The sequence below is a fragment of the Ranitomeya imitator genome, chromosome 7 (assembly GCF_032444005.1).
Source record: "Ranitomeya imitator isolate aRanImi1 chromosome 7, aRanImi1.pri, whole genome shotgun sequence".
NCBI lineage: Eukaryota > Metazoa > Chordata > Amphibia > Anura > Dendrobatidae > Ranitomeya > Ranitomeya imitator.
In genome coordinates, this window is record NC_091288.1 from 207,524,656 (window position 1) to 207,536,857 (window position 12,202).

At 49.7% G+C, this 12,202-nt stretch overlaps 1 protein-coding gene across 1 annotated transcript; it reads right to left on the reverse strand.

The window, feature by feature from the left end:
• Positions 1-5,511: 5,511 nt before the first annotated feature.
• On the reverse strand, positions 5,512-10,834 carry GFER (growth factor, augmenter of liver regeneration). The gene is made up of 3 exons (XM_069734602.1): positions 10,629-10,834; positions 7,084-7,292; positions 5,512-6,315 (listed from the first exon to the last, which is right to left on the reverse strand). Exons 1-3 carry the CDS (start codon positions 10,827-10,829, stop codon positions 6,153-6,155), a joined length of 573 nt encoding a protein of 190 aa, XP_069590703.1. The 5' UTR covers positions 10,830-10,834; the 3' UTR covers positions 5,512-6,152.
• Positions 10,835-12,202: the final 1,368 nt, after the last annotated feature.

A 12,202-nucleotide genomic window follows, 5' to 3' on the forward strand; every position in this document is an offset into this window, starting at 1 on the left:
CATATTTATTATCCATAGATATTATTACCACTTACTTTATGCTGCGAGGGCTCATGTAACGCATGGGGGACACCATTACTTCTACTTGGCGTCCATACATTCTATCTGCGCATGTCCGGGAAACAAGCTAGGCCCAAATAAGAGATTACCGATACTTCTAATCTGCGCTTGCGCACTAGCGCTAATAGACGCCATATGCCCTATGGCAATAAGCGATTACAGATAGATTCATCTTACGCTTGCGCACCAGCGCTAGTGATAGCCATATTGTGAGTGGCACATTCTACCACTATATGATGCGCTTGTGCCTGACCGCCATATTAAACGTGGCATACACTAAAACGCTAATTCTGTTGTAAAAGACTAGTGGATCACGGATCGATACATTCCATGAACAGCCATGTATTGCATATCATATGGTTTCATGTTGTGGCTTACATTATCCAACTGTCCATTAAATGGACTTAAAATAGGTTTTTTCTGTACCCTGGCTACTCGGACGGCACCTTATTCAGGATGTCTCCGAGCGCCACATAGTGTCCAGATGCCCCAGCTAACCTCTATGCGCCAACTGTTGCAATTAGGACAACTACTAGGTAACAACCTTTGCATTTGTACTATTATTATCTGAGCCAACAACCACCATATACAAAAGAATATAGCGCCCTATAGAAAATAATTTTTCTTAAGCTAATATTACTTTTCATCAATTATTTTATTGTTGTTCCCAGGACAAATTCACAGTTAGAAAAATTATTTTGAGACAAGTTTTTTAATGTTTAGAAATTTTTTGACAGAAACCAAGCATTTATAGAAAAAGACAATAAAAAAATGAAAAAATAATAAATTTTCGGTCCTCCTGCGTTCATGTCCACCCACAGATTTATTATGGATCTACAGAGGGGATGACAGAAAATATGTTAAAAACAATTAAAATTTAAAACAACAGAAGGGTAAGTATACCTCTTCTTAACCAAGTCCTCCAACTATACAACCTGAACAAGGAACTATATACCATAAATTACCATACACTTTACATAACTGTGAATTTTAAAGTCCACATTAAGGCCATTGGGTTTCAGAGTGTTCAGTTCATAGATCCATTTTAATTCCTTCTTCTTTAGGATCAATTCCCTGTCCCCCCCTCTCCTCTGTGCCGGGACTACATCAATTATTTTGAATTTTAGATCCTTTTCAGTATGGTTAAATTCGCTTTTTACGTATGCTGTATCTATGCTGATTCATTCTGACCTTAAATTCACATGTGGTCTCACCTATATACCAGGGTTTGCAGGGACACATCAGGAGATTTATAACGTAGGCTGAACTACACGTCAAATATTCATTAATCCTATACATTTTCCCCGTCTGGGGATGTGTAAATGTAGGACCTTTTATCATATAGGTACAATTCACACAATTCAGACATGGGTAGCATCCTATTTTATTCACACCAGTTAGTGTCCGCTGGGTATTTTGTCTCATTGTCCCTATGTCTGATTTGACTAAGTGGTTGCCAATATTCCTACTTTTTTTGTATGAACATATAGGGGGCTTCTGAAGTTCTTTAATGTCGGGGAGGCATCTCCCTAACATCCCCCAATGTTTTTTTATAATTTTAACTACTTCACTGCTTTCTTCAGCAAAAGTCATGACTAGTGGGATTCGGTCAAGCTGCTTCCTTGTATTTGATGACTTATTAATTAGTTCTTCCCTTTTTTGGTTACGGACTTTTTTTCTAGTATATTCCAGTAGGTTTTTTGGGTACCCTCTTCCCAAGAACTTATTAATTAACCTATCGAGCACCTCGTCAACTTCGTCCTCTTTCTTCACGATACGTCTTACTCTCAATAATTGGCTAAGCGGGATTGATCTTACCATGTTACGTGGATGCTGACTATCGTATGTTAGCAGGTTATTCCTATCCGTTTTTTTAACATAGAGTGTTGTGCTCAATTCTCCTTCTTTCTGCGTGACCAGTACATCCAAAAATTGTATTTCCAATTTGGACCACACCAACGTGAATTTGATGGTGTCATCGATCGTATTAAGGAACCCATGGAAGTCTTCTAATGCCTTCTGCGTACCCGTCCACAGGAGGAAGACGTCATCTATGTACCTCCACCACACCAGCACTTGCCGGAAGTGGTGGGACACATAGATGAGGTCCTCCTCCAGGGCCTCCATCACCAGGTTTGCATAAGCAGGGGCCATATTGGCCCCCATGGCTGTTCCCCGTTTTTGTGCATAAAATATATCCCCAAAAAGAAAATAATTACGTTTTAGTATTATTTCAAGTATCCTTAGTAGAAAATCCTACCTTCCTCAGTATATTGCATAGCATTTAGTTTTTTATCTACCACCCGCAGGCCATTGTCATGGTTAATTGAGGTATATAGGGATACTACGTCAAATGACGCTAATGTGATTTCCTCCGTAAGATGTATTTCCTCCAACTTTTTAATAAAGTCTGTTGTATCCCTAATATACGATTTACTCTTCTTTACTATCGGGTTAAATATTCTATCCAAGAATATACCCATTTTGCTGAATATCGAATTGACCCCAGAAATTATAGGGCGTCCCGGGGGGTTTATTAAGCTCTTGTGTATTTTGGGGGTAATATACAGCACCGGGGTTGTGGGATCATCCACTATCAAGTAGTCACATAAATCCTGCTCAATGGTTTTACAATCTAAAGCCTGTTTAAGGCACATCCTGATCTCTTTCTCTATACGGAATTTAGGATCTCCTTCCATTATGCCATATACCTCCTCATCCTGCAATTGTCTGTTAACTTCATTTATGTACATAGTCCTGTCCATGATGACGACAGCACCCCCTGTCAACCCCACAACTTTAAACTTTAAAATTCACACAGTTATGTAAAGTGTATGGTAATTTATGGTATATAGTTCCTTGTTCAGGTTGTATAGTTGGAGGACTTGGTTAAGAAGAGGTATACTTACCCTTCTGTTGTTTTAAATTTTAATTGTTTTTAACATATTTTCTGTCATCCCCTCTGTAGATCCATAATAAATCTGTGGGTGGACATGAACGCAGGAGGACCGAAAATTTATTATTTTTTCATTTTTTTATTGTCTTTTTCTATAAATGCTTGGTTTCTGTCAAAAAATTTCTAAACATTAAAAAACTTGTCTCAAAATAATTTTTCTAACTGTGAATTTGTCCTGGGAACAACAATAAAATAATTGATGAAAAGTAATATTAGCTTAAGAAAAATTATTTTCTATAGGGCGCTATATTCTTTTGTATATGGTGGTTGTTGGCTCAGATAATAATAGTACAAATGCAAAGGTTGTTACCTAGTAGTTGTCCTAATTGCAACAGTTGGCGCATAGAGGTTAGCTGGGGCATCTGGACACTATGTGGCGCTCGGAGACATCCTGAATAAGGTGCCGTCCGAGTAGCCAGGGTACAGAAAAAACCTATTTGAAGTCCATTTAATGGACAGTTGGATAATGTAAGCCACAACATGAAACCATATGATATGCAATACATGGCTGTTCATGGAATGTATCGATCCGTGATCCACTAGTCTTTTACAACAGAATTAGCGTTTTAGTGTATGCCACGTTTAATATGGCGGTCAGGCACAAGCGCATCATATAGTGGTAGAATGTGCCACTCACAATATGGCTATCACTAGCGCTGGTGCGCAAGCGTAAGATGAATCTATCTGTAATCGCTTATTGCCATAGGGCATATGGCGTCTATTAGCGCTAGTGCGCAAGCGCAGATTAGAAGTATCGGTAATCTCTTATTTGGGCCTAGCTTGTTTCCCGGACATGCGCAGATAGAATGTATGGACGCCAAGTAGAAGTAATGGTGTCCCCCATGCGTTACATGAGCCCTCGCAGCATAAAGTAAGTGGTAATAATATCTATGGATAATAAATATGGAGTGATCTTGACAGGGGGATACATGTATGTAACAGAAGCACATTAGAGCATTTAGCACTTAAGCACTATAGCACTTTATACTGGTATATATAATGAAAAATAATTGAAGCACTGTATGTTATGAACCTGGATTGGCTTAAACCCCTATTGGTTGTAATTATTGATGGAAGTACTATATATATGCACTTTTTTGTACCACCCATTGCTTGAGAAAGGCTCAGTCTGAGCCGAAACGTCGCCCTGCACAGTGGGTTGATTAAATCCTACAAAGTTGAACATTGACTACATGGAGTGCTGCCTCATTTTTTGACGTGTATATATATATGTGTATATATATATATATATATATATATATATATATATATATATATATATATATATATATATATATATATGTGTATATATATATATATATATATATATATATATATATATATATATATATATATATATATATATATACACAATATATATATATATATATATATATATATATATATATATATATATATATATATATATATATATACACAATATATATATACACACACACACTCAGTGTCAGTAGTACTCACAGAAAAGCTAAATAGAAAGAAAAAAAAAAGAGGACCACCGGACAGTAAGGCATCCGGACCACTGGGCAGAAACTACAAGACCTAAAGGGAACCTGCACTTTACCGGGTTTACGATAGAGCACGTCCTGCAGATTGGGGGTCTCAGGACACGGACTGGTGCCAAAGATCCCATCTAAATGGATAAGATTTTAATACATCTGTGGCAGATATTTTCACTGCTCAATTTACATCCTGTGTCTATGTGTCTGGGGGGGGTAACTCTTAAAGGGGTTGTCCAAAATTATAGTATTATCTAAAAATACAAAAAAGCACAGTAAAACCAAAAACACTCTGTGGCAAAAAAAAAAAATCACAGTGGACAGCAAGTGCTAGTAAAAAGATGGAAAAAACAGGGTATTTGGTTGATACGTTTTTTTGCAAAAAATGTATATTAAGCCGCTCCACCAAACGTCAAGGTATACCCGTATCAGAGCAGTCCTAACTAATGTAAGTAATCCCTATCTGATGTATTTAAAACCTGGTCATATGTACAATACCTGTATGAGCAGGATTCAGAAAAGGAATGTCCATGTGGACACGCTGGACAGAACGGCTCCTGTGCGCACAGCTCAAAAAAAGAGGGGTGGAGGCCTCCCCAGTCTTGTGGACACAAGAAAACAATTATGTAAAACCAGAACACATGAGCTGCGCGCACAGTGAACAAGCCCGCAGTGAAATAAAATTTATGATAAAATCCTTTTATTAATTTTTCTTCTGGATACTTTTGTTGGGTAAAATCATACCACTTAAGACACTGATCACCGGTCCAAAGTTTTAAATCGTCAATGTTTAAGTCCTGGACGACCCCTAAAATCAGGATATTGTAAATATCCGTCATCTCCCCAGACTAAATACTGAGGCTGATGGATACGCTAATATTCCTTGCTGCATCAGCTAAGAAAAACGACTGGCAGCGGAGGTGGGGCGAACAGTCAGCCCTTTACGTGGGCGAGTCCCCAAATGAAAATCCTGTCTGCACTTTCGTGGTTTTATTAAAGCCAAACAGCAGCTAAAGAAATATAAGAAATCAGACGATTGTGGGAGTGTGACCGGTGTCGCAGTAAAGCCTTAAAGTCCTGGTACCATAACAAGAAAAATAACAATTTTTGCAGGACTGATCCAGAGGCCCCGTCAGCCCGTGCCCCCCGGGGCCCGGTGATCCTCTTCCTATCTGCTTCTCTTCCAATTATTAGGACCCGCTCGACTTCATACAACGTCCCGCACCCGGCCTACTGATCAGAAGAGGCGCCCAGGATGCCGGTAGATGGGGGAGGATCCCAGGGCTCTGGTCCAAGGGCCTCGGACTGAGGCGGCCACTAGACCACCGTCCTGAGAATTCTCGCAATCTCCACTGTCTGCAACAGAAGAAACTATCGGTCTCAGACTGCCGGCTGTCTATTAAAGGGGCGTTCCAACCTTAGACATCTTGAGAATATGAGTCCTTTCTCCGTATCCCAGGGATAGGAGGTGACAGTCCAGCTGAGACCAGGGGTCCGCAAACATCAGACACTTCATATCCTGAATCACGTACGACCCACGGGGCATTACCCCCTTACCAGACCTCCCAATAGTAAGAAAGACCACTAGCCAAGAGTAACCAGAGATGAGCCGTGTGTCAGTCACAGGACCCGTCCTGCCAGCCGTCTCGCCATCTCTCGTCCACTTTAGAGCAGTCGAATTCGGCCTTCCCCAACTTCCTGTTGACATCGTTGTGTAGCCGGCACATCCACTGGGACAGGTTGTATCTCGTACTGGTGTCCGGCTGGGAACTGGAGAGCCTGAAATCACAGAAGTGGAGGGAATGTAAAAGAGAAATAAAAGAAAAAAAAACCACCTGAATGGCACCAAAGAGAAAAACAAGGCAGCTGTCTGCTACAAACAGCACCACAAAGCTCCAATGGCCATGTCTAGTATTACCACAAAAACACGGAGCACAGATGTCCAATTCAACATATTTGTGTAAAAACCTTCAAAACGTTTATTAATATATAATCAGTAAAAATCACATTATAGTACCAATACAAAATACAACAATATATATCAATATCAATATGTGTGCTGTCAGCACAACCATATAACAGGAGACGATAAGGAGAGAATATGATGGTAGCCAAATAGGGGAAGGAGTGCTATAACTCCTCCTTATGGTAACAACATGAATCCATGATATTGGGTACTCAGTGTGGCCACATATAGTGTTATTCAGATAATCTACTCCTCCGGCCACCCCCGTACATACAATCACATAAATGCATACAGGTCATGCTTACCCATCAGTGGTTTGGGAACGCACCCCCTCCTCACTTGGCCCCCCCGTCTAGTATTGCAGCTCAGCTCCATTGTAGTGAATGGGGTTGAGCTGCAATACCAGACACAACCTGTAGACAAGGGTGGCGCTGTTTTTTTTTTTGTTTTTTTTCTTTTTTTAAGAAGCAGCCCTGTTTTCCTTATCTTGTACAACCTCTCTCACTATTAAACAGACGACCCCCTCAACAGGGACCTCCCGCTAAAACATTTCAGACGATTTTGTGGCGAGCAGCACGCACCTCCCTCTCAGGTCCTCCGCACACTCATCGCAGGGGTAGAACTTTGAGAAGAGGTTAATGAAGCTTTTCATTTCCATCTGCTGTTTGTTGGAGGGGTGGTCTGGATAATACGCCGCCATTGTATGCAGGAAGGACCAGGTACTGCGTCCGAGCTCTTCGCGATCTAGCGGACACTCAGCGGGGCGCTCTTTATCCTCTATGTCATCTTCCTAAAAGAGGAAAAGAGTGCAGGTTAGCAGTGACCCGGCCCCCCAGGATAACATTGAATTCCAACAGGACCCAGTGCCTGGGACATAGTTAATCGAGGGTTTGGGATCCAATACAAAGTCGTCTCTCTGTCAAAAAATGGCACCCAGGACGCAGTCATTACGCCCATGAGAACTTAGCGCTGAGATGCAGTTGTTCCTCCCTTCCCCCCTGGAAGGTCCCAGACCAAAGACAAGTTGTCCTCCGGCTCCGGGGTACAGTCATCCCCTCCCCGTCAGGACCCGGCTCCGGGGTGTAGTAGTCCACTTCCCTGTCAGGACCCAGGGTGCATTCGTCCACATCCCCATCAGGACCTGCCTCGGGGGTGCATCGTCTCCTCCCCATCAGGACCTGGCTCAGGGTGCAGTCATCCCCTCCCCTTCCCCACCAGGACCTGACTCGGGTGCAGTCGTCCCTTCCCCACCAGGACCTGGCTCGGGGTGCAGTCATCTCCTCCCCACCAGGACCCGGCTCGGGGTGCAGTCATCCCCTCCCCTTCCCCACCAGGACCCAGCTCCGGGGTGCAGTCATCCCCTCCCCACCAGGACCCAGCTTGGGGGTGCAGTCATCCCTTCCCCACCAGGACCCGGCTTGGGGATGCAGTCGTCCCTTCCCCTTCAGGACACGGCTCGGGGGTGCAGTCATCCCCTCCCCTTCCCCACCAGTACCCGGCTCCGGAGTGCTGTCATCCCCTCCCCTTCCCCACCAGGACCCGGCTCGGGGTGCAGTGGTCCCCTCCCCTTCCCCACCAGGACCCGGCTCCGGAGTGCTGTCATCCCTTCCCCACCAGGACCTGGCTCGGGGGTGCAGTCCTCATCCTCACAGGGCGAGAATCCAATAGCGACCTGCCAGATCCCTACTTCCATCCTGCTTGGTTACCTGCCTCGGGGGTGCATCGTCTCCTCCCCACCAGGACCCGGCTAGGGGGTGTAGTCATCCCCTCCCCTTCCCCACCAGGACCTGACTCGGGTGCAGTCGTCCCTTCCCCACCAGGATCCGGCTCGGGGTGCATTAATCTCCTCCCCACCAGGACCCGGCTCCGGGGTGCAGTCATCCTCTCCCCTTCCCCATCAGGACCCGGCTCGGGGTCCAGTCGTCCCCTCCCCTTCCCCACCAGTACCCGGCTCCGGTGTGCACTCGTCCCCTCCCCTTCCCCACCAGGACCCGGCTTGGGGGTGTAGTCGTCCCGTCCCCTCCCCCACCAGAACCCGGCTCGGGGTGCAGTCGTCCCCTACCCACCAGAACCCGGCTCGGGGTGCAGTCGTCCCCTCCCTTTCCCCACCAGGACCCGGCTCCGGGGTGCAGTCATCCCCTCCCCTCCCCCACCAGGACCCGACTCCGGGGTCCAGTCGTCCCCTCCCCTTCCCCACCAGGACTCGGCTTGGGGGTGTAGTCGTCCCGTCCCCTCCCCTTCCCCACCAGAACCCGGCTCGGGGTGTAGTCGTCCCCTTCCCCACCAGAACCCGGCTCCGGGGGGCAGTCGTCTCCTTCCCCACCAGAACCCGGCTCCGGGGGGCAGTCGTCCCCTCCCCTTCCCCACCAGGACCCGGCTCGGGGGGCAGTCGTCCCCTCCCCTTCCCCACCAGGACCCGGCTCGGGGGGCAGTCGTCCCCTCCCCTCCCCACCAGGACCCGGCTCGGGGTGTAGTCGTCCCCTCCCCTCCCCACCAGGACCCGGCTCGGGGGGCAGTCGTCCCCTCCCCTCCCCACCAGGACCCGGCTCGGGGTGTAGTCGTCCCCTCCCCTCCCCACCAGGACCCGGCTCGGGGGGCAGTCGTCCCCTCCCCTTCCCACCAGGACCCGGCTCGGGATGCAGTCGTCCCCTCCCCTTCCCCACCAGAACCCGGCTCCGGGGGGCAGTCGTCCCCTCCCCTTCCCCACCAGGACCCGGCTCGGGGGGCAGTCGTCCCCTCCCCACCAGCACCCGGCTCGGGATGCAGTCGTCCCTTTCCCCACCAGCACCCGGCTCGGGGTGCAGTCGTCCCCTCCCCTCCCCACCAGCACCCGGCTCGGGGTGTAGTCGTCCCCTCCCCTTCCCCACCAGGACCCGGCTCGGGATGCAGTCGTCCCTTTCCCCACCAGCACCCGGCTCGGGGTGCAGTCGTCCCCTCCCCTCCCCACCAGCACCCGGCTCGGGGTGTAGTCGTCCCCTCCCCTTCCCCACCAGGACCCGGCTCGGGGGGCAGTCGTCCCCTCCCCACCAGCACCCGGCTCGGGATGCAGTCGTCCCTTTCCCCACCAGCACCCGGCTCGGGGTGCAGTCGTCCCCTCCCCTCCCCACCAGCACCCGGCTCGGGGTGTAGTCGTCCCCTCCCCTTCCCCACCAGAACCCGGCTCGGGGTGCAGTCGTCCCCTCCCTTTCCCCACCAGGACCCGGCTCCGGGGTGCAGTCATCCCCTCCCCTCCCCCACCAGGACCCGACTCCGGGGTCCAGTCGTCCCCTCCCCTTCCCCACCAGGACTCGGCTTGGGGGTGTAGTCGTCCCGTCCCCTCCCCTTCCCCACCAGAACCCGGCTCGGGGTGTAGTCGTCCCCTTCCCCACCAGAACCCGGCTCCGGGGGGCAGTCGTCTCCTTCCCCACCAGAACCCGGCTCCGGGGGGCAGTCGTCCCCTCCCCTTCCCCACCAGGACCCGGCTCGGGGGGCAGTCGTCCCCTCCCCTTCCCCACCAGGACCCGGCTCGGGGTGTAGTCGTCCCCTCCCCTCCCCACCAGGACCCGGCTCGGGGGGCAGTCGTCCCCTCCCCTCCCCACCAGGACCCGGCTCGGGGTGTAGTCGTCCCCTCCCCTCCCCACCAGGACCCGGCTCGGGGGGCAGTCGTCCCCTCCCCTTCCCACCAGGACCCGGCTCGGGATGCAGTCGTCCCCTCCCCTTCCCCACCAGAACCCGGCTCCGGGGGGCAGTCGTCCCCTCCCCTTCCCCACCAGGACCCGGCTCGGGGGGCAGTCGTCCCCTCCCCACCAGCACCCGGCTCGGGATGCAGTCGTCCCTTTCCCCACCAGCACCCGGCTCGGGGTGCAGTCGTCCCCTCCCCTCCCCACCAGCACCCGGCTCGGGGTGTAGTCGTCCCCTCCCCTCCCCACCAGGACCCGGCTCGGGATGCAGTCGTCCCCTCCCCTCCCCCACCAGGACCCGGCTCGGGATGCAGTCCTTATCCTCGCAGGGCGAGAATCCAATAGCGACCTGCCATATCCCTTCTTCCATCCTGCTTGGTTACTATGGTGACACCAGAGTTTATCACCGGCGGGTGTGCTGTCACCCACCACATCCCAGGACGGATCCGTCCGCGGTCACCTCTCACCTGCGCGGCTGCGCTCTGTCTCTGCGCCCTCATCCAGCTCTTGAAGTCCACACACGCCCTGCACGGCTTCTTGGACCTGCCCTCCCCCTCCTCGCTGCCGCCATTCTGCTTTACCCCGGGGATAGCGAACGGGAAGCCGCTGAACGGATTGGAAGGCTGCCGGTCACTGGGCGCCGCCATGTTGTCAGGAGTGCAGTGCATGCTGGGAGCTCCCTGAGAAGGCCGGATATTCACTATTGCGTGACCAAGCCGCGGCTACGTAAATATTCTCACTAGAGGCTGTGAAATTGCTGGGACTTGTAGTTTCTCAGATGTGATCGCTTTTTTTTAGTGAATTTTCTGATTAGTGTTGGGAAAGATTAGTTTAAAAATAGCTAAATACACCAGCTCCTGCACTTTTACAGAATGACAAACAGAGGGCGCTCAAGATTTATCCATGATACATGGCGCAATAGCAGCGGATACCCAGCAGTGGGCGCTCAAGATTTATCCATGATCCATGGCGCAATAGCAGCAGATAACCAGCAGAGGGCGATCAAGATTTATGCATGAACCATGGCGCAATAGCAGCAGATACCCAGCAGAGGGCGCTCAAGATTTATCCATGATCCATGGCGCAATAGCAGCAGATAACCAGCAGAGGGCGCTCAAGATTTATACATGATCCATGGCGCAATAGCAGCAGATACCCAGCAGAGGGCGCTCAAGATTTCTACATGATCCATGGCGCAATAGCAGCAGATACCCAGCAGAGGGCGCTCAAGATTTATCCATGATCCATGGCGCAATAGCAGCAGATAACCAGCAGAGGGCGCTCAAGATTTATGCATGAACCATGGCGCAATAGCAGCAGATACCCAGCAGAGGGCGCTCAAGATTTATCCATGATCCATGGCGCAATAGCAGCAGATAACCAGCAGAGGGCGCTCAAGATTTATACATGATCCATGGCGCAATAGCAGCAGATACCCAGCAGAGGGCGATCAAGATTTCTACATGATCGATGGCGCAATAGCAGCAGATACCCAGCAGAGGGCGCTCAAGATTTATCCATGATCCATGGCGCAATAGCAGCAGATAACCAGCAGAGGGCGCTCAAGATTTATGCATGAACCATGGCGCAATAGCAGCAGATACCCAGCAGAGGGCGCTCAAGATTTATCCATGATCCATGGCGCAATAGCAGCAGATAACCAGCAGAGGGCGCTCAAGATTTATACATGATCCATGGCGCAATAGCAGCAGATACCCAGCAGAGAGCGCTCAAGATTTATACATGATCCATGGCGCAATAGCAGCAGATACCCAGCAGAGGGCGCTCAAGATTTATACATGATCCATGGCGCAATAGCAGCAGATACCCAGCAGAGGGCGCTCAAGATTTATACATGATCCATGGCGCAATAGCAGCAGATAACCAGCAGAGGGCGCTCAAGATTTATGCATGAACCATGGCGCAATAGCAGCAGATACCCAGCAGAGGGCGCTCAAGATTTATACATGATCGATGGCGCAATAGCAGCAGATACCCAGCAGAGGGCGCTCAAGATTTATCCATGATCCATGGCGCAATA